Genomic DNA, 21,745 nt, shown 5'->3' on the forward strand with positions numbered 1-21,745 from the left:
TTTTGCCTGTGAGGTTGCAAAAGGGGATCCCAGGGACCGTCATAAATGTGGATCGGTGGCAAAGCCTCTGAATCTCGATCACGTGACCGAGATGCTCCTTTGTCGCTTTTTTCCCTGTGCCATCGCCAACTTTGGACGGTCACTAAACGAACGGCTGCAAGTCAAGGACTACCTGTAATCCCCCCCCCCCAAAACCCATTAAAACAGGAGTCTCCAACCTTGGTCCCTTTAAGACTTGTGGACTTCAACTCCCAGAGTCCCTCAGCCAGCAAAGCTGGCTGAGGAACTCTGGGAGTTGAAGTCCACAAGTCTTAAAAGGGACCAAGGTTGGAGATCCCTGTTTTAGATAAAACACACACACACACACTCATTAAAAACCATTACAATCTGCCAGAGACATTCCCTTAAAAAAGCCACCGTTTTGCAGCCTCCGTGCCCTCCACCCCCATCCCAGATGATGGGCTTTGTAGTCCACCCGCCAAGCCTTGGCGCATCGCTTCCCTCCCCCCCCCCCGCCCACAACACTCCCCGCCGCCGGCTCCGCATTGCTACGACCTCACCAAGATGGCGGCCGCGGCCCACGAAGCCGCTCCCGGCCTCCCTCCTCCTCCTCCTTCCCTTCCCATCATGGCGGCTCCCCGCCGCCGCTCACGTGATCCTCCCGAGGGGGGAGCGATCGGGTCCCCCCTCCCTCATTCCTTGTCAGCTGACGTGAGCGCGTTGTCACCTGACCGGGAAACTCGCGGCCGGCCCTAAAGGGGAGAAGTTGGCGACGGGCTGGAAAAAGGCTCGGCGGGAGCCCGGTGAGCTCGAGGCGGCTGCTCCTCCGCGCTGCGGGGCGGGAGGCGGGGAAGTGGGGCCAGCGGCCGATGGCTCCTCGCTTCACCCCTGGAGAAGCGCTTCACACCCCCCGGGTGGCTTTGGGGACCGGGGCGGGGGAGGGCTCCTCCCTCTGCAATGATGGACAGGCGGTTTCAGTGCCCCCTCCACTCCCCGAGACAGGATCCCAGAGGGGCCGCTGGGTGGATGGCTGCTTTGCTCAGGAGGAGAGGAAGAAGCGATCGCGGCGGGCTGGCCAAAGGAAAGGCGGGCAGACCGGTTTAAAAAAATGGCAAAAGGGCGATTGGTTGGTGGGTTGATCGATTTGATTGGTTGATTTGATTGATTTAATTTTTTATTTGTCAAACGTGTACAAGGTAGCAAGTATAAGAATGAACATAAACAGCATTGGATTGGTTGGTTGGCTGATTGATGATTGATTGATTGATTGGTTGGTTGGTTGGATAGCTGATGGATTGGTGGGGTTGATTGAGTTGGTTGGTTGACTTGATTTTCTTTTAATTTTTATTTCTTTGTCAAACATGTACAAGGTAGCAAGTATAAGTATGAACATGAACAGGATTGGATTGGACGGTTGATGATTGATTTGATTGGTTGGTTGGATGGATGGCTGATTGATTGGTGGGGTTGATTGAGTTGGTTGGTTGATTGATTTGAATGGTTGATTTGATTTATTTTTTTTAATTTTTATTTGTCAAACATGTGCAAGGTAGCAAGTATAAGTATGAACATAAACAGGATTGGATTGGATGGTTGGTTGGTTGATTTGATTGATTGGTTGATTTGATTTATTTATTTAATTTATTTTTATTTGTCAAACTTGTACAAGGTAGCAAGTATAAGTATGAACATAAATTGGATTGGATGCTTGATTGATTTGGTTGGTTGGATGGATGGATGATTGATTGCTGGGGTTGATTGAGTTGGTTGATTGATTTGATTGGTTGATTTGATTTGTTTTTTTAAATTTTTGTCAAACATGTACAAGGTAGCAAGTATAAGTATGAACATAAACAGGATTGGATTGGATGGTTGGTTGATTGATTGATGATTGATTTGGTTGGTTGGTTGGTTGGCTGATTGATTGATTGGTGGGGTTGATTGATTGATTGGTTGATTGATTGATTGGCCATCCAGTCATTTTCGATTCCAAGCTGCCTCCACGAAAGAGAAGCCTCGATCAATGCAGCCAAACTCAGAGCTCTGGGGTTTGGGGGGGTGATTTTTGCAAAATTTCGCCATCCTAAACTGCCGCATCAGGTTTGCTGGGAAAAGAGGGGAGGGGGCAGCGAGAGCAGGTCCTTAACTTTGCATCCTCTAGTAGGGCAACGTTGAGCCACCAACAGTGCCTAGGAAGGGGACAGCAACCTGTGTCTTTTGCTCTTTAGGTGCTGATAAAAACATTCTCTATGGAGGAGAGGGAACCCTAAAATTGAAATCTGGGTTGTGGGTCGGTGGGCTGATTACGCCAAGCAAGCTCAGTCTTGGGGATTTTTACACAGCCATTTAATGCATGCTATGTGTGGTGCGGTGGCCTAGAAGTAGAGTTCTTGCCTCACAATCAGGAGGCTGTGAGTTCGATCCTAGGTTGAGGCCAGTGGTGGGTTACTACCGGTCTGCCTCGGTTCGGGAAAACCGGTGGCGGCGGTGGGAGGCTCCGCCCACCCACCCGGGCATCATCACAGATGGTCTGCGCATGCACAGAAGGGTTCATGAGAGTGAACCGGTAGCAAAGGCAAGTGGAACCCACCCCTGGTTGAGGCAGATATTTCTTCTCTCTGGGCACAAGGCGATTATATCTGCTGAATATAACTCCGCATTGGCGACAGGCAAGTGTTTACTGGCAGCCGGCCAGTAAACACTCGCCTCCATTCAGTTGCCCAGACTCCATCCCACAAGGGATTATGGGGTCATTAAAAGAGGGTGATGATGAATTTAATGCATGCTATGGTTCAGGTTACTAAAAAGTGCACACCTCTTAAAAGCCGCCCAGAGTCGTTTTGTTACAAGATGGCCAGCAAATAAATTCAATAAATCAATAAAATAACAAACACTGTGTTAAACCCTGGCTTTGTTTCTTTTATTTAAATGTATTAATGGACAGAATAGTGAGCTATATATTTATATCATTTATTTATATATCATATTTAAGAACCGCCCATCTCCCTGGCAGAGTAACTGGGGCAATGTACAAACAAGCATAAAAGTTATATATAAATATTATAAAAAGAAGAATAAAATAATAATAATATATAAAGGGAAGCTAAGACCTGAGGTTGTCGATCAAAAGGTCGGCAGTTCACGGTTCGAATCCCTAGTGCCACGTAACGTGGTGAGCTCCCATGACTTGTCCCAGCTTCTGCCAACCTAGCAGTTCAAAAGCAGGTAAAAAATGCAAGTAGAAAAATAGGGACCACCTTTGGTGGGAAAGGAACAGCGTTCCTTGCGCCTTTGGTCTTGAGTCATGCCGGCCACATGACCACGGAGACGTCTTCGGACAGCGCTGGCTCTTCGGCTTTGAAATGGAGATGAGCACCGCCCCCTAGAGTCGGGAATGACTAGCACATATGTGTGAGGGGCACCTTTACCTTAATAATATATAGAAGTAAAATACATGTAACCTTATTGAATTTGATTACCTGATGTCCAGGAACTGGGGAATAGACAATCAAAATCCCTTGAGTGTGGATAATTAATAGGTTTAAACCAGAGGAAATAATTTTAAATCAAGGGAAATACAAATCTTTTCTATTGTTAGGATATGAGATCTTGGAGGGAGAGGAGGAATCATTTTTTCCCATTAATGTGAAGCATTTTTCCACACGTTTGCATTCTATCACATTGAAATGTTCAAATCTTTTCTGCCTTCCAAGATCTTGCTGCAACCTGTAAAATAACTATTAGCTCTTTATGTTTCAAGGTTTGCCGCCTTGAGTTACTTATAAAGTGATAAAAGCAGGATTAAAAAAAAATCGAATAAATAAAATAAAATGCAAAGGGGCTTTAATAGATCATATTCTAGTATTGCTTTTAACCCGTGCAGCAGTTCGTTTTCTGATTCAATAAATTATGACTAAACAAATCCAGGCTTATATAATAGATGAATATACCCCGTTTCCCCTAAAATAAGACTTCCCCGGATAATAAGCCCAATTGGGATTTTGAGCGCAGGCGCTAAAAGAAGCCCTCCCCTGAAAATAAGCCCTCCCCGAAAATATTTAAACATTTGCGTAGCCGGTCCCTGCCATTTCCTCTAGTTAGGGTTAGGGAGACAGAGCTGGAAATCAGGCAAGACGGCAAGAGGAGCCCCGTCTTGTTCCACGCGCCCCAAAATAATAAGACCTCCCTGAAAATAAGGCCAAGCGCTTATTTCGGGCTTCAAAAAAAATATAAGACAGGGTCTTATTTTCGGGGAAACACGGTTAGCTTAAATATGACTTCCTTCGTCCTCTCTCCATGCTCTTATAGTTGCCGCACACGTGGGCTTGAAGGATGCCATGCCATAAATCCACTGTGGATGCACCAATCCTCCAATTTACCAACTGCCGGATTTTGAAGGATCATGTCTTGCAAAGGTATAAGGACTCCCTTCTAGGCTTCTGTCTTGTTTTACTGATTTAGATATAAGCATGGAATGTTACGCTTCCAATGGAAATGGGTAAGATAGCTATCCCAAAGAATATTCGGTGGGTGTCGTGTTCCACTCCCCACTCCGACGAACGAGTCAAGGAAGTCCGTAACAAACTTGACAACGAAGCCTCTGCAGCTTGCCAAGCTCCTTCGAGGTTTATCAGGGCAGGCAGGAGTCCAAGTTGTGACTTCAGCGATAGGGTCCGATATCAGCAAACTAGATAAGACTTTGCTTGACTCAAGGTTGGAATGCCAAAAGCAGGCCCTTTATATAGGCTGTGGGGTGTGGCGCCATGACTCAGCATTTATCCAGGCCTACCCCACCCCTCCTTCTGCTGGCGTCGCCCCTCAGATCTCCGGAAGCGAGGGTCCACCTACTCTGAATTGTCTTCAGCTGGATCTGCTGTCAGCGTCTGGGAAAAGGGAGGGGTCAGAGGGAGTAGGCCTGGGTAATTCTACCACCTGGCTGGCTTTGTGCTCTGAAGGCTGAGCCAAAGGAACACACGCTGTAGAATAGAATAGAATAGAATAGAATAGAATTTTATTGGCCAAGTGTGATTGGACACACAAGGAATTTGTCTTGGTGCATATGCTCTCAGTGTACATAAAAGAAAAGATACGTTCATCAAGGTACAACATTTACAACACAATTGATGATCAATATATCAATATAAATCATAAGGATTGCCAGCAACAAGTTATAGTCATACAGTCATAAGTGGAAAGAGATTGGTGATGGGAACTATGAAACGATTAATAGTAGTGCAGATTCAGTAAATAGTCTGACAGTGTTGAGGGAATTATTTGTTTAGCAGAGTGATGGCCTTCAGGAAAAAACTGTTCTTGTGTCTAGTTGTTCTGGTGTGCAGTGCTCTATAGCGTCGTTTTGAGGGTAGGAGTTGAAACAGTTTATGTCCAGGATGCGAGGGATCTGCAAATATTTTCACGGCCCTCTTCTTGATTCGTGCAGTATACAGGTCCTCAATGGAAGGCAGGTTGGTAGCAATTATTTTTTCTGCAGTTCTAATTATCTTCTGCAGTCTATGTTTATCTTGTTGGGTTGCAGAACTGAACCAGACAGTTATAGAGGTGCAAATGACAGACTCAATAATTCCTCTGTAGAATTGGATCAGCAGCTCCTTGGGCAGTTTGAGCTTACTGAGTTGGCGCAGAAAGAACATTCTTTGTTGTCCTTTTTTAATGATGTTTTGATGTTAGCTGTCCATTTGAGATCTTGCGATATGATAGAACCCAGAAATTTGAAGGTTTCTACTGTTGATACTGTGTTGTCAAGTATTGTGAGAGGTGGAAGTATGGAAGGGTTTTCCTAAAGTCTACCACCATTTCTACGGTTTTGAGTGTGTTCAGTTCCAGATTGTTTTGGTTGCACCACAAGGCTAGTCGTTCGACCTCTCGTCTATATGGATTCGTCATTGTCTCGAATGAGACCAATCACTGTTGTGTCATCTGCGAACTTCAGTAGCTTAACAAATGGATCATTGGAGATGCAGTCATTGGTATACAGAGAGAAGAAGTGGGAGAGCACACAGCCTTGGGGGGGCCCTGTGCTAATTGTACAGGTATTTGATGTGATCTTGCTTAGCTTCACCTGCTGCTTCCTGTTTGTTAGGAAGCTTGTGATCCACTTACAAGTCTGTTCCGGTACCTGTAGCTGGTTTAGCTTAGTTAGAAGAATGTCTGGAATGATGGTATTGAATGCTGAACTAAAGTCTACAAAAAGGATCCTTGCATAGGTCTTTGGAGACTCAAGATGTTGTAGGATGTAGTGCAGAGCCATATTAACAGCATCATCTGTTGATCTATTTGCTCGGTATGCAAATTGCAAGGGGTCTAAGAGCGGATTCGTGATGGTTTTCAGGTAGGAAAGCACTAGCCTTTCAAAGGTTTTCATGACTACAGATGTTAGAGCAACTGGTCTGTAGTCATTCAGTTCCTTGATGGTGGGCTTCTTTGGCACTGGGATGATGGTAGAGCATTTGAAGCAAGAAGGAACATAGCACATCTCTAGTGATTTATTGAAAATATGGGTGAAGATGGGGGCCAATTGGTCAGCACAGACTTTTAAGCAAGAAGGAGTTATCTTGTCTGGACCTGGAGCTTTTCCTGGCTTTTGTCTGTGAAATAGGTCCTGCACTTCCTTTTCTGTGATCACTAGGGGTTGTGAACCCAATGAAATGGGGTCAGTTGTAGGAGGCTTGGCTGTTGTTGGTGTGTCTGAGATGGGGGTTGTGGAGATAGGTGGCTGTAGTTTCCTTTCAAACCTGCAGTAAAACTCATTCAGGTCATCTGCCAGTTGTTGATTACCTTCAGCCTGGGAAGGAGGTTTGCCATAGCCACTGTATGAGTGAGGTTTATCGGGCTTGTCCTCCCACTCCTTGAATCCTCTCCGGGCATGGGGCTAGGGCCGGGGGCTGGAGTCATGACAGACCATTCATCTTTATTATCAGACTCGGAGTCTGATAAAAGGCCCGGTTGGAGACGGAAGGGGCCCGGCTGAGGAGAGGAGGGAGGACGAGTCACAACACTGGGGCTCTTGATGCTCTCTGAGTCTGACTGTTTTCATTGCCTAAGTAACATCAGTGCTAAAGGGGGCTTGTATATAAACAGAGAATACATCTCAATACCATCTAACAGTGATGATGTTACCTAGTTTGGTAATTAAATGTCTACAAAAAAAAAAAAACCACCAAAAAGTCGGAGAAACCAGGGATTCCCCATTTCAACCATGAGCTACAAATATTCTCTTCTAAGATTAATGTCCTCCAGGTAGAAAGGAACCGATAATACTTGTTGATTGGTGAAAGGAGAGATCAAGAGGATTTTTTATCTCGAAGAATTGGATGACTAGCCCCTTCTGTTTTCAGAGAGGATCTATGGGTAAGAGCCGGGAAGATCTTAAACCCAGAGAAGGTATTCTTTGATGAGAAAAAGTCTGCAGATGTCCAACTGAACTGTAAAGGCAGCATCTTGGCACCGGGCTTCATTGATGTACAAATCAACGGTAAGGCATTGCAACTGCTGCTGCTTAGGAGAAAACCAAGGGCCCCAGTCCAAAAGATATAGAAATTGTCCAGCACAGGAAATCAGGAGTCCAGACAGTTCAAATAAATATATAGATTTATTGTATTCTAAAGCAGTCAAAGCAAATTGGCAATATATTAGAGTCAACAGAATCCAAGAGGGGCTGGACGTAGATCTCTTTTGGGCACCAAAGGATTTGAGACCAATGATGCATTTGACCTCTCCTTCAGCTCAGCCCGATCATCTGCTACAAAAACATTTGGTTGCCCATTTTATTTGCTCGGATCATGTTAGAATCTTTCTAGCTTTGCTATAAAATCGGACTGGAAAGAAAGGGAGATGTATTTATGTATTAAATTTATTTGCCACCCATCTCACAGCAAGGTGACATCTCTCAAGGAGATGTTTATAGTCCACAGCTCTCAACAGCTGTAGCCAACCTGGCTAATGGAAGATATAGTTCAAGATACTTGCAAGCAATCGGAGAATTATGCTGTAGCCAGCCTCAGTCAGAATGGATAGGGAAAGGACTATTACATTTCTAAAGATGGATTGCCATTGGGAAGCCGGAGATACGTTAATCCCTAGAATAGAATAGAATAGAATAGAATAGAATAGAATAGAATAGAATAGAATAGAATAGAATAGAATAGAATAGAATAGAATAGAATTCTTTATTGGCCAAGTGTGATTGGACACACAAGGAATTTGTCTTGGTGCATATGATCTCAGTGTACATAAAAAGACAAAATACATTCGTCAAGAATCATAAGGTACAACACTTAATGATAGTCATAGGGTACAAATAAGCAATCAAATCATACTAGGAAACAATATAAATCATAAGGATACAAGCAACAAAGTTATAGTCATACAGTCATAAGTGGAAAGAGATTGGTGATGGGAATGATGAGAAGATTAATAGTGCAGATTTAGTAAATAGGTTGACAGTGTTGAGGGAATTATTTCTTTAGCAGAGTGATGGCCTTCGGGAAAAACTGTTCTTGTGTCTAGTTGTTCTGGTGTGCAGTGCTCTGTAGCGTCATTTTGAGGGTAGGAGTTGAAACAGTTTATGTCCAGAATGCGAGGGGTCTGTAGATATTTTCACAGCCCTCTTTTTGTCTCGTGCAGTATACAGGTCCTCAATGGAAGGCAGGTGGGTAGCAATTGTTTTTTCTGCAATTCTAACTATCCGTTGAAGTCTGTGTCTGTCTTGTTGGGTTGCAGAACCAAACCAGACAGTTATAGAGGTGCCGATGACAGACTCAATAATTCCTCTGTAGAACTGGATCAGCAGCTCCTTGGGCAGTTTGATCTTCCTGAGTTGGCACAGAAAGAATATTCTTTGTTGTGCTCTTTTGATGACGTTTTTGATGTTAGGTGTCCATTTTAGGTCTTGAGATATCCAGGTGTATAAATATGATTTGTACAGAGGCAAGTCACTGGACAACCTAAAGAACAAGGGTGGGCATCTCTCCTTTTGTCTTCTCAGGAGGTTTTGGAGTAGATTTTTCCTTGGCAACGGATGATCCGCAAGCAGGAATTTTGCTGGTTGGCCAGAAGATACTGTCCAGCGGAGTAACTTCATTTTGCCCAACTATGGTGACCTCACCATCCTCGGTCTATCACAAGGTGAGGAGGTCCAAAACTGTAACATGGATTGTTTTGTTTTGAGGGAATTGTGTAAACCTGGCCTCTACAGTTTGTCAACCAAGGTTGATAGTTTAGGTTGCTGCATGAAATTAACAAGTTGGGAGAAAAAAAAACAGAACAGGTGCTTTGTGCAACACATTGAGCGGCTGCAGAAAAGATGAGGTCTTAACTCTGTCTAGTAAAGAATTAATTTTAGATTAGGCAGTAAATCCAGATCAAGCAAGCAATGGCTTTATGGGATGTAAGTCCAATCATTGAACCAGATCATTCTACTGCCTTAGTTGCGTATGGTTAGGGTTCTGTTACCTGTGGTCTGTTTGGAGTTGCAGAAATAATGCTCTGTGAGCCAACTAGAATAGAAATGATTATCAAAATAATCAGAGATCTAAGTTTAGTAAGATGACTATGGACTTGATTCATACAAGATCGTATACTACAATAGAACTTGAGGTTTTTTTAGTGTTATCTACACCCCTGATTAAGGGACGCGGTGACTCAGTGGCTAAGATGCCGAGCTTGTCGTTCGAATCCCTAGGGACTCGTTACGGGGTGAGCTCCCGTCACTTGTCCCAGCTTCTGCCTACCTAGCAGTTCGAAAGCACGTAAAAAAAAAATGTAAGTAGAAAAATAGGGACCACCTTTGGTGGGAAGGGAACAGCGTTCCCTGCGCCTTTGGCGTTGAGTCATGCCGGCCACATGACCACGGAGACGTCTTCGGACAGCGCTGGCTCTTCAGCTTTGAAATGGAGATGAGCATCGCCCCCTAGAGTCAGGAACGACTAGCACATATTTGCCAGGGGAACGTTTACCTTTTGACGCCCATGATTAATCCTGGTTAATTCTGATTCGGCTTTCCCCACTTTATTTATTTATTTATTTATTATTTATTTTATTTATTCGTATTTGTATACCGCCCTATCTCCCGAAGGACTCAGGGCGGTTCACAGGCAAATAAAAGACATTTATATACAAATTAAGATAACCAATTAAAAAACTTATTCTAAAAGCCAAATTATTAAAATAATATAAATATTAAAACCAGTTTAAAACCCCTATACATTTAAAATCTAGTCCAGTCCTGCACAGATGAATAAATGTGTTTTAAGCTCGCGACGGAAGGTTCGGAGGTCTGGAAGTTGACGAAGTCCTGGGGGGAGTTCGTTCCAGAGGGTGGGAGCCCCCACAGAGAAGGCCCTTCCCCTGGGCGTCGCCAGACGGCACTGCCTAGCTGACGGCACCCTGAGGAGTCCCTCTCTGTGAGAGCGCACGGGTCGGTGAGAGGCATTCGGTAGCAGTAGGCGGTCCCGTAAGTAACCCGGCCCTATGCCATGGAGCGCTTTAAAGGTGGTTACCAAAACCTTGAAGCGCACCCGGAAGGCCACAGGTAGCCAGTGCAGCCTGCGCAGGATAGGTGTCATACGGGAGCCACGAGGGGCTCCCTCTATAACCCGCGCAGCCGCATTCTGAACTAACTGCAGTCTCGGATGCCCTTCAAGGGAGCCCCATGTGAGAGCATTGCAGTAATCCAGGCGAGGCGTCACGAGGCGTGGTGACCGTGCATAGGGCATCCCGGTCTAGAAAGGCGCAACTGGCGCACCAGGCGAACCTGGTAAAAGCTCTCCTGGAGACGGCCGTCAAATGATCTTCAAAAGACAGCCGTTCATCCAGGAGGACACCCAAGTTCGCACCCTCTCCATCGGGGCCAATGACTCGCCCCAACAGTCAGCCGTGGACTCAGCTGACTGTGCGGGATGCCGGCATCCACAGCCACTCTGTCTTGGAGGATTGAGCTTGAGCCTGTTTCTCCCCATCCAGACCCGTCGGCTTCCAGGCACCGGGACAGCACTTGATAGCCGTTGGGGTGGCCCGGTGTGGAAAAGTACAGCTGGGTGTCATCAGCGTACAGCTGGTACCTCACACCGAAGCCACTGATGATCTCACCCAGCGGCTTCATATAGATGTTGAACAGAAGGGGCGAGAGGATCGACCCCTGCGGCACCCCACAAGTGAGGCGCCTCGGAGCCGACCTCTGCCCCCCTGTCAACACCGTCTGCGACCGGTCGGAGAGATAGGAGGAGAACCACCGATAAACGGTGCCTCCCACTCCCAATCCCCCCAACCGGCGCAGCAGGATACCATGGTCGATGGTATCGAAAGCCGCTGAGAGGTCTAATAGGACCAGGGCAGAGGAACAACCCCTATCCCTGGCCCTCCAGAGATCATCCACCAACGTGACCAAAGCCGTCTCAGTGCTGTAACCGGGCCGGAAACCGGACTGGAACGGGTCTAGATAGACAGTTTCATCCAGGTGTAAGGGAAACTGATATGCCACCATACTCTCTACAACCTTCGCCGCGAAGCGAAGGTTGGAGACCGGACGATAATTACCTAAAACAGCCGGGTTCCTTTTATCCTGTCTCCTTCCTTTTCTTAGGGGAGTCAAGAGGGACCTACTCCATGTTTCCCACTGGTTCTTTTTGATCTCGTTCAATAGTACAATGTTGGTGAATAAGTGAATTGATCAAAGGAAGAAGACAACATTTTATAGGCAGATTATATGTGTGATTCAGCCACAATGGCCCCATTGTGTTCTCTCCTACTAGGTTCTACCTCAGATCCGTGTACAAAACGGAGGGCCTCACGGAGCTGGTGTCCTAGGTGAATAAGAATCATTCATCGTTAATAGTTGTGTCCTTTGATGGGGTAAGAAAGATAAAGATCTTTTGCACCTTTCTCTAATCTGGTGCCTTTCTGAGGGTCAACACCTTCAAGGACTCTAGATCCGTGATGGCGTACCTATGGCACGCATGCCACAGGTGATATGTGGAGCCGTATCTGCGGGCACGCAAGCCATTGTCCTAGCTCAGCTCCAGCACACATGTGCCCGCCGGCCGGCTGATTTTCGACTGGCCCCACCCACACTGCCCCTCCCCTCCCAGGAGTCTCCACGCAGCCTGTTTTGGATGCCAAGTAAGTACAGGGCTTACGCGGAGGCTTTTGGAGGGCATTTTCGACCTCCGGGGGAGGGGGAGACCATTTTTGCCCTCTCCAGGCTCCAAGAAAGCCTCTGGAGCCTGGGGAGGATGAAAAACGGGCCTATTGGACCCACCAGAAGTCAGGAAACGGGTCGTTTCCAGCCTTGAGGGGAGTGGGAGAGGCCGTTTTTGCCCTCCCCAGGCTCCAAGAAAGCCTCTGGAGCCTGGGGAGGACAAAAAACGGTCCAAACAGGCCATTTCCAGCCTCTGGAGGCTTCAGGTAGCCTGCTAGGCCCAAAACGGGGCACAGGGAGTTGTGCATGGGGTAGCACAGGGGGGGTCATGTACGCATGCACGGGGGTGCAGGGGGCATTGAATTATGGGTGTGGGCACACATGTGCGCGACCCCCTCCCGCTCCTCCCGCTTTTGCTAAGCAAAAAGCTTAGCCATCACTGCTCTAGATCATCATGGCTAAGGGCTTGGAGTTTTGGAAATTTGCTACAGATCTTCACTTCAGTTGGAGTTTGTCGTAGCACCCATGTTATAATCTTCAGGGGTCCAGACAAGCTTGCCTCATCTTGTTCCAGAGCTTTGGATGTCATTTTCTTTCCCCTTCGGCAGGGATTCATCTGGAGGGTCCATTCATCAGCAAAGAGAAGAAGGGGGCTCACCCAGAAAATTACCTCTGTACTTTTGAATCGGGAGCCTTTCAGGATTTGCTCACCATGTATGGGAGCCTGGATTGCGTCCGGATTGTCACCTTAGCCCCTGAAATGAAACGCAGCAGTGAAGTCATCCGGGATCTGACCAAGAGAGGCATCTGCGTATCACTGGGTAAACCTTGTCCTTGGATGCTGAAGGATTGAGATTTAAGAGGCAGAAGTCCAGTTTGTTTTGGACACCATGGCGTGGGAAGCAAAGGCATTCACAAGGTCATGAAGATGATGGTCGGCTAGTTGAGCATGGGGTTGGCCTAGAAGACCTCCCTTTATTTCTGTTTTCTTAATCTAGGCACAATGACATTGTCACACTACCGTAGTGTACAAGGGGCCGCAGTGTGGCTCAGGCTGTAAGAAGCCTGTTATTAAAACACAGCTGCCTGCAATTACTGCAGGTTCTAGTCCCACCAGGCCCAAGGTTGACTCAGCCTTCCATCCTTTATAAGGTAGGTAAAATGAGGACCCAGATTGTTGGGGGGGCAATAAGTTGACTTTGTAAATATACGAATAGAATGAGACTATTGCCTTACACACTGTAAGCCGCCCTGAGTCTTCGGAGAAGGGCGGGATATAAATATAAATAAATAAATAAAAAAAATAACAATATCCAGAGGTGGGATTCACTTACCATCCCTACCGGTTCACAAATGCTTGCACGCGCCATCTTCCACACATGCTCAGCCTCTTTGATCATGCGCCTTCCACGCATGCACACGGCCTCCAAAAGGTGGCTAAATAGGATGGCATTACATCCACGTGGGTGGGCGGGGCTTATCACAATCACCATTACTGGTTCGCTAGAACCGGCTGAATCCCACCACTGAAAATATCCCGTGTGGCCAGAAGGGAAATGTTTCGTTTGAAAATAGTAATCCCGAAAGTGGATCTGTTTTATTCCCTCCATTAAATGTCAGGTCAAGATGGGTCCTGCTAGACACAGCAGGTCACCCAGTAGGGCAAAACTAGTAAAAGGGCTGCACATTCTCTCAAATTTCCTAGCCAGCATGCGTTGAAAGTTTGAAAAGCTTTCTTCTGAATCGTTCTGTACACCAGAAAAAGGCCCAAAGGAACGGTCAACCTGAAGCTGCTGGTCTAACTTTGTAACTTTCCTCTAGGGAGGTTTCTCTTCTCATTGCTTCAAGTCTGGAGCGAAGGGGCCAGGGGTGTGTGTGTGTGTGTGTAGAGATAATTGGGGCCCAAGTAAAATTCTTTCCCCTGGGAATCAAGGACGTTTGTGCAGGTGTTCGAAAAGTGGAGACTGAGGTCACCTAGCAACTGGACTACATGCAGGGGTGGGCTGCTAGCTATTCGGGGAGAACCTCTAGCTAAGATTCCGTGCAGTTCGGAGAACCCCCAAATTCCACTCCTGGCTGGCCCCGCCCACCCTGCCCCTCCCAGGAGTCCCCACACATCAGTTTTGGATACAGGTAAGTGCAGGATGCGTGCGGAGGCTCAGAGAGGGCAAAAAATGGGCCTACTGGAAGTTCGGGAAAACCTGAAACTTGAGGGTCTCCAGAGCCTGGGGAGGCCGTTTTTGCCCTCCCGGAGGCTCAAGGAAAACCTCCGGAGTCCGGGGAGGGCAAAAAGCCCCACCCCACCCTTGTCGTGGTGCGGGAGGCCGACTAGGCCTCACCCACCATGCCACACCCACCCAGCAACTGGGCAGAGAACCCCTTGCTAAAATTTTTGAAGCCCACCCCTGACTACATACTGATTGGACCATGTGATTGCAGACTCTCTGGGGGAGTGACAAAATTTTATTTAGAACTTAGAGCTGGTTTTCCACCAAATCTGTGCCAATTGGATATGTCCCGATAAAATGTTCTTTGAGGAATATGCCTGCCCTCTTGAGTTCTTACTGAAGGGGAATGTATTACTTGGAACCTTGACAGGAACATGATGTAGAGTTCTCTCCATTTCTTTTTTTCTAGGTCACTCTGTGGCTAATCTATCTCAGGCTGAGGAGGCTGTTGGTCAGGGAGCTACTTTCATTACTCACCTCTTCAATGCCATGCTACCTGTGAGTAGTACCTAGGCAAGTTTCCACTTCCACCATCTTAACCAAACTGGTTATACTTTACTTTTTTCGGTGAATTAACCCCCTAAGGTTTGGAAAGCCCCCCACTATTCCAGGGGAATTGTGAGTCCTCCTCTTAGGAAGACCGCTCCAATTGTGTGGTCCAGCCAAGAAATGGAAGAGTGGGTTCTGTAGTCCAGGGGTCTCCAACCTTGGCAACTTTAAGACTTGTGGACTTCAAATCCCAGATTCCCTCAACCAGCTTAGAGGTCATCTCTCACTCCACCGGCACACTGTTTTCACTCTCTTCCGCTCCGGAGCTGTCCCAACTTCAGCAGCTTCTCCGCCGGAAAAAAGGGCTTTTCCTGGATCAACCAGGGACTTTGTGATTGTCAGGATGTGCCGTTCTCAATCACCGTCTCTATGGGATGGTGAGGTCCCAAGGGGACTGTCCAGCGAGGGAGATATCGAGGGCGATCTGGGAGCTACCCGATCGCCCGTCGTGTCGTCATGACGTCAGCTCCGCCCACCAAGTCTTAAAGTTGCCACGGTTGGAGACCCCTGCTGTAGTCCTTGTTCCTAATCCATGGACTTAACCGTCTTGTGTCCTGACATCTCTTGTGCAGTTCCACCACCGAGACCCTGGAATTGTGGGACTTCTCACAAGTGACAAGATTCCTCCCGGTCAGCAAGTGTTTTACGGCATGATCTCAGACGGGATCCACACAAATCCTGCTGCTCTAAGGATCGCACACCGGGCCCATCCTCAAGGTCTGTCTCCACAAGGGGGACAATTCCCCTGAGATGAGCAAGGGGCATTTTTTTTTTTGTTTAACTTAGCTTGGCCCAATATTGTCTGTGGGAGGGCTTTGATCTAAAGATGGAGAACATCAAAGAGAGAATACGATTTGGTTGACTCAAAGTTAAGTCATGGTTTCTTTTAACGTTGGTTTGAAGATGCTTCTGTGACCGTGTTTATCCTACATGAGCTGCAAATGGCCGCTTGGTCCCTTCATTGATGTTCTGTCTCCTTCCCCACTTCAGACCCACGAGCTGGCCTTCAGCCAGTGGATTCACGGCTCTTATCAGTCCTGGCAGAGAAATCGCAGCTGCCTGCCAAAGTTCAAACAAATGACTCACGTAGCAAGACTTTCAGCTCTTTTTGAAACGGTTCAGCTAAACCTTTGCTTCCTGTGGAGTGAGAGCAGTCCCAAAGCTCCTTATATATCCTGTGGGGTGGGGCTCCTGCCCCACCCTTCCCTTTGAAGCCAAGCTTGATTATTATTATTATCAGCTGGGTCTGAAGGCATAGCCTGGGGAAGGGAGGAATCAGGGGATGACGGCCTCATTACGTCCTCCGACTGGTCTGGTGCTGGCTCCTGGAGCCGGGCCAAAGGAATTGGTGCTCCCGAGGTAAGCCTTACCGGCCCTTCCCCCTCACTCTCGGAGTCACTTTCGGGCATGGGGCCAGGTTCGGGGGCTGGAGTCACAACAATTGAGGTACCTGAAAACCTAATTAACCATATGTTGGCTTGGTGCAACACTGAAGTTATTTTCAGGTGGAATGAACAGGCTCAAATTATCCCTCCGCAGGTCTGATCCTGGTGACAGATGCCATCCCAGCGATGGGACTTCCCCCTGGCAGACACACTCTGGGCCAGCTGGTGGTAGAGGTAGAAGGTGCAAATGCCTACATTGCAGGTAAGGGCACTCCGAGGCTGAAATCTCAATTAGCCATTCAAAACAGGTGGGCTGATTTTTCCCTAAACTCTTCCCCAAGACCCAGAAGGTCTCTGCAAACCTGTGAGATGGACTACAGTTCCCATCATCCCCTATCCAACTGTCTTTAGATGTCAGGCTGATCATCTTTCTCTTCCTCCTCCTCTTTCCAGGTACCAAAACGCTGAGTGGAAGCATCTCCACCATGGACACCTGTATCCGACATTTCACGGATGCCACTGGTAAGGAGAGTCTGGGTTACTAGTGTTGTAACCGAGGCCCAAATAGTGATTACCAAACACAATTCAGTCCTAAACAAACATTTTATTAAAACAGCTGAGAATTAATTCCATCTCAGCTTAGTCCAAAACAAATTCTTCGTAAACAGTCCTTTGGCCTTATCACCAACCTTTGTTGTCTTTGGCAACCTGCCAAAGGCTTTTCTTGGCAAAACCCCCACAAAGAGATGCTGACAAGAAGCAATAGAATCAACGTTGCTTTTCTACAAAGAACCCAATGGCTCATTGCTGCTCTTTTAAGCCTTATGGGAGTGGCCAATCATCATCTAGCCTTACTCCCGAGTCATCCTTTTTGCTTCAGCTGCCCTTGCCTTCTGGCAGCTCTTTGCATGCGTGCACTAGGAGCAGGCTCCTCCTGTTCCTCTGCCTCTCTGCTGTCTGCTTCTGGAGGCTCCGGAGTCCGTGCATCGCTCCCAGATGGCCCTGGCCCCATTTCTGCCTCCGACACAGAGCCCTCGTCCAGGCCTTCCCCTAATTCCAGGGCTGGCCCATGGTCCTCCCCAGCCTCCTCACTGTCCAACTCCGCTGCCAGCTCTGCAGGCTGCTGGAGGACCACAACAACTAGGACACAGGGTTACCATCTCCCAGGGAGCCAGATCTGTTGGGGATTTATTTGTAACCCCTCCAAGGGTGACCCTCACAATGACTCAGTGTCAGGCACAAAACATGAGGTCCACAAGTGAAGGTTCAATTCCCACATGGGAATTCCCTGGCTGGGTAATTCTGGGGTTGAAGTCTACACGTTTTCAAATTCTCCTGGTTGAGAAACTGTTAGAGTTTGTTGCAGCACACACACAAGCAGACTATTAAGCAGGATTCAATTTACATATAAAAAACTTATTTATATACAATGCCAACACATAAGGCATACAATAGCCTTATAGGTTTTTTCATGTTGTAGAGAAGAGAAATAGCAAGGACAAACACAGTACAAAATGGAGGAGAGAGAAGCTAGTGCCCTCATGCTCATATAAAGGTCAAGGTTCCCCTCGCGCATATGTGCTAGTTGTTCCCAACTCTAGGGGGCGGTACTCATCTCCGTTTCAAAGCCGAAGAGCTAACGCTCTCTGAAGATGTCTCCGTGGTCATGTGGCTGGCATGACTCAATGCCAAAGGCGCACGGAATGCTGTTACCTTCCCACCAAAGGTGGTCCCTATTTTTCTACTTGCATTTTTTTACGTGCTTTCGAACTGCTAGGTTGGCAGAAGCTGGGACAAATAACAGGAGCTCACCCCATTACGTGGCATTAGGGATTCGAACCGCTGAACTGCCAACCTTTCTGATCAACAAGCTCAGCGTCTTAGCCACTGAGCCACCGCGTCCCTTCCAAGCTTATATACAGAACAGTTAAGCCACGCCCGGGCTCCAAACTATCTCTTATGGCCCCATACAACAAATATTATGTTTCAGTTACCAAACAGTCCCCATTGGCTGATCCATTGCCTGTTTCAGTCCATAACATACTCTGACAGAAACACTGGCGTAGAGACACAGATTCTCCTGTCTATTCAGAAGTGGTATAGAATGGACAAGGCAGGTCTGAAATCCAGCAGATTCTGACAGGTTCTGGAGAACCGGTAGCGGAAATTTTGAGTACCATCTCTGGCTGGCCCCAGAGTGGTGTGGGAATGGAGATTTTGCAATATCCTTCCCCTGGAGTGGGGTGGGAATGGAAATTTTTCAGTATCCTTCTCCTGCCACACTCACCAAGCCACACCACGCCCACCAAGCCACACCTACAGATCCGGTAGTAAAAAAATTTGGACTTCACCGCTGGGACAAGGGTTTCATTCTCCCAAGCAAAGAACCTTTTCCTTTTGTGGATTCTAACTAAAAAAGTGACCCCCGTTTCTATTTTGCAGCCTGTTCATTAGAAACAGCCCTGGAGGCTGCCTCTCTCCATCCTGCTCAGCTCTTAAATATCGAGGATCAAAAGGGAACCTTGGATTACGATACCGACGCAGGTAGTTTTACTCTGATAAGGACTGAATTTGGATCGCACTGTTTCCAGCTCCACTGTTCTGACTTAGGCTTCCCAAAAGCACGAAGCAGACTCCTTGTCCCGACAAAAACCCTTTTTATTAAGCTCATGTGAATTCCTCTCATTCATATCCAGCAAAGTCCCAGAAAACAGTCTTTATGGGTGAATTTACAACCACAGACCGTATCAGGCATGGAGAGCTGCCAGGCCGATATCTTCCAATGCTGCACAAGAAAATACTTGGCAAGGAGTCTTTGAGAGTCACAAACAGATCTTCACACTAATGAAATGAACCAATTGTCTCCTACAAAGTCCCCTCCCCTGTCGCTCCTCTTTATTCCCTATGGGAGGGGCAATTCACCATCCACCTGTGCCTTTACTCCCAAGTCGGCCCTTGTTCCTTAACTGTTCCCTTCTCCTGGCAGCTCTGCACATGTGCACATCGGGAACAGGCTCCAGCTGTTCTTCAGGCCCACTTATCTCCGACTCCGAAGCTAGCTGATAACTGCCCGACGGCCCTGGCCCCATCTCTGCCTCCAACACAGAGCACTCATATCAGAGCCTTCCCCAAACTCCAGAACTGGCCCATGTTCCTCCCCAACCTTCTGATTGTCCGAGTCTGCCACCAGCTCTGCTGGTCGCTGGCAGGCCACAACATTAACATGGAATCTATTGAGAATCCTGTCAGAGAGGTTGAGCTAAAAATAAGAGGCTGGGCTAAAGTCTCCCAGAGAATTTGATTGGATCTCATTCTCTTTGATCCTGGTCCAGGAACACCTTCACCACTACTTCAGAAGTTCTAGATGGTGGGAATCCAAACCACAAACCTCTTATCTTCTTGTTCAGGGGTCTCCAACCTTGGCAACTTTGTGGACTTCAACCCCCAGAGTTCCTCAGCCAGCAAAGCTGGCTGAGGGATTCTGGGAGTTGAAATCCACAAGTCTTAAAAGTTGCCAAGGTTGGAGAGCCCTGTTCTTGTTCTACCTTCCACCCTTTAGACGTTAGGTGCGTTGCAAAGATTGCAATCTTCCTGCCTGTAGTACTCAGGGAATTCTCTCCTTGGAGAGAGGCCCATCTACCTCATCCTTCTCTGGCGAATGAAGAATTATGGGAGGTGTAGGTTAACCAATAGTGTGAATTTCGGTTGGGGTTGGCTGAAAGAGTTATGTCCATCTCTCCTATATTGTAGCGCCTGAATGAGTTGGATCCTCAAATTCCTATCAACCAGGCTTGGGGTGAGAGGCATCATTTTCCTCTTCCTACAGATTTTGTGCTGCTGGACGAGACTCTCCACATACGGGCCACTTATATTGCCGGCGAAGAGGTCTGGAGACAAAGCAACTTCATCATCTGAAGTTGCGCAGAGCTGGATGGGCAGCGCTTCGGACTGAAGGCAGAGGGGGACTCGGAGTGGCCCCCACAGCTCCATTTCCCCCTAAAGCCTTCTGGGTTTGCCTCATTTTTTCCTCCACAGACTCTCTTCGAAAAGTCCTGCTCGGACTGTAGCATCGGCTGCCCTCCTTCCTTTGGGGGATGGTAGAACTTTTCTTCTTGACTTGATCCAGGTAGCTGTCCCACAGGCATGTGGTGGGATTACTTCCGGAGCTTGGCAGGGACTTTCCTCACTGTTCATCAAGACATGTACTGCTACTGCGGAGCAGCAGCCATTTTTTTCCCCCAGAGTGCCTCATTCTTTGTCTTTCAGCGCAACCTCTTTTAATATCTGGATGATGCTTTGGGAAGGTGTCATCTGCTTTGTTCCCATTTAAAGCCAACTCTATGCAGCACTGTCACAGCTGACTGGATTTGTCTAAGCAGCTGAGCTGAAAATCTGGGGTGACATTAAACCCTAAGGCAAAATGTGCATCCTGCAGAAATCATTCGTTTGACAGCCTGGGAGCCCTTCCTGACCACAATCGCTGAAATCTGTAGTGTGGTTTTATTTCATTTTGAGCTGGAAAGGTGGAGAATATAGAATAAGAGTTGAAAGGGACTTTCGAGGTCTTCTGACCCAACCCTTCTGCTCAAGCAGGAGACCTTGTACTATTCCAAATTCATGAACCCTCTAAAATAAGTTCAATATTTTTTAAAACCTCCCAAATCCCATCCGAGAGAAATACATACAGAATATATACATAAAAAACTCCATTTGTACGACAACCCTGTAATCCTTTAATTTGGGGTAAAGCAGGGGTGAAATGCTCCCAGTTCGGGCCGGATCTCCCAATCTGTTAGCAATGGCAGTGGGTGGTTCAGAGAACCGGTAGCAAAAATCCCTGCCCACCCCCCCCCCACGCACAGCTGAGCCGCGCGATCATCAGAGGTTTCTTCGGCTAAAAAAATGCTTTTAAAAGGCTCCTCTGATGATCCCAGCTGTGTTGCCTGATCGTCAGAGGCTTTTTTTTTCTTTTAAAGGCACAAAAAATGCTTTTAAAAGAAAAGAAAAGCCTCTGATGATCAGGCAACTCAGCTGGAACCATCAGAGGAGCCTTTTAAAAGCATTTTTTTTTTACCAAAGGTTGTAGAAAAAATGCTTTTAAAAGTTAAAAAAAAAAGTTGGCCCGCCCACCCAGTCACATTATTTCCCCCACCAAGCCACGCCCACAGAACCGGTAGTGACAAATTTTACATTTGACCACTGGGGTAAAGTCAGGGCGACTAGATGCATTATTTGGAGAAGAGATATTCTATCAGACCTCAGTTCTCACAATATGCCTAGCGATGAACACACCGGCGAGCCAAATGTATGGATGCCGACAATCTTTACTTTGTTCTACTGCAAGTCGATGGATCACAACACCCGTGGTCACTCAATAGCACCGTTGGCTGGGAAAGATGAGAGATGTGGTCCGACCCATTTTTGGCAAA

At 47.2% G+C, this 21,745-nt stretch overlaps 1 protein-coding gene across 2 annotated transcripts; it reads left to right on the forward strand.

The window, feature by feature from the left end:
• Positions 1-665: 665 nt before the first annotated feature.
• On the forward strand, positions 666-21,264 carry AMDHD2 (amidohydrolase domain containing 2). Of its 2 annotated transcripts, none has more exons than XM_058157824.1 (12): positions 666-803; positions 4,309-4,415; positions 7,356-7,492; positions 9,005-9,144; positions 11,769-11,823; positions 12,763-12,975; positions 14,792-14,880; positions 15,504-15,648; positions 16,471-16,578; positions 16,770-16,838; positions 18,759-18,860; positions 20,143-21,264. In XM_058157824.1, exons 2-12 carry the CDS (start codon positions 4,333-4,335, stop codon positions 20,229-20,231), a joined length of 1,230 nt encoding a protein of 409 aa, XP_058013807.1. In that variant the 5' UTR covers positions 666-803; positions 4,309-4,332; the 3' UTR covers positions 20,232-21,264. The 2 variants fall into 2 exon arrangements, with proteins under 2 accessions (XP_058013807.1, XP_058013808.1); XM_058157825.1 differs by having other exon boundaries at positions 20,067-20,194.
• The last annotated feature ends 481 nt before the right edge of the window (positions 21,265-21,745 follow it).

This window comes from Ahaetulla prasina, chromosome 14 (assembly GCF_028640845.1).
Source record: "Ahaetulla prasina isolate Xishuangbanna chromosome 14, ASM2864084v1, whole genome shotgun sequence".
Lineage (NCBI taxonomy): Eukaryota > Metazoa > Chordata > Lepidosauria > Squamata > Colubridae > Ahaetulla > Ahaetulla prasina.

Excerpts from the sequence above, each read along its gene's own strand:
- AMDHD2 (XM_058157824.1), top strand. The coding sequence starts at position 4,333 with ATGCCATGCCATAAATCCACTGTGGATGCACCAATCCTCCAATTTACC. Across the intron at positions 11,824-12,762 it reads TCACGGAGCTGGTGTCCTAG|GGATTCATCTGGAGGGTCCA; the intron begins GTGAATAAGAAT and ends CCCCTTCGGCAG. Across the intron at positions 16,579-16,769 it reads TGCAAATGCCTACATTGCAG|GTACCAAAACGCTGAGTGGA; the intron begins GTAAGGGCACTC and ends TCCTCTTTCCAG.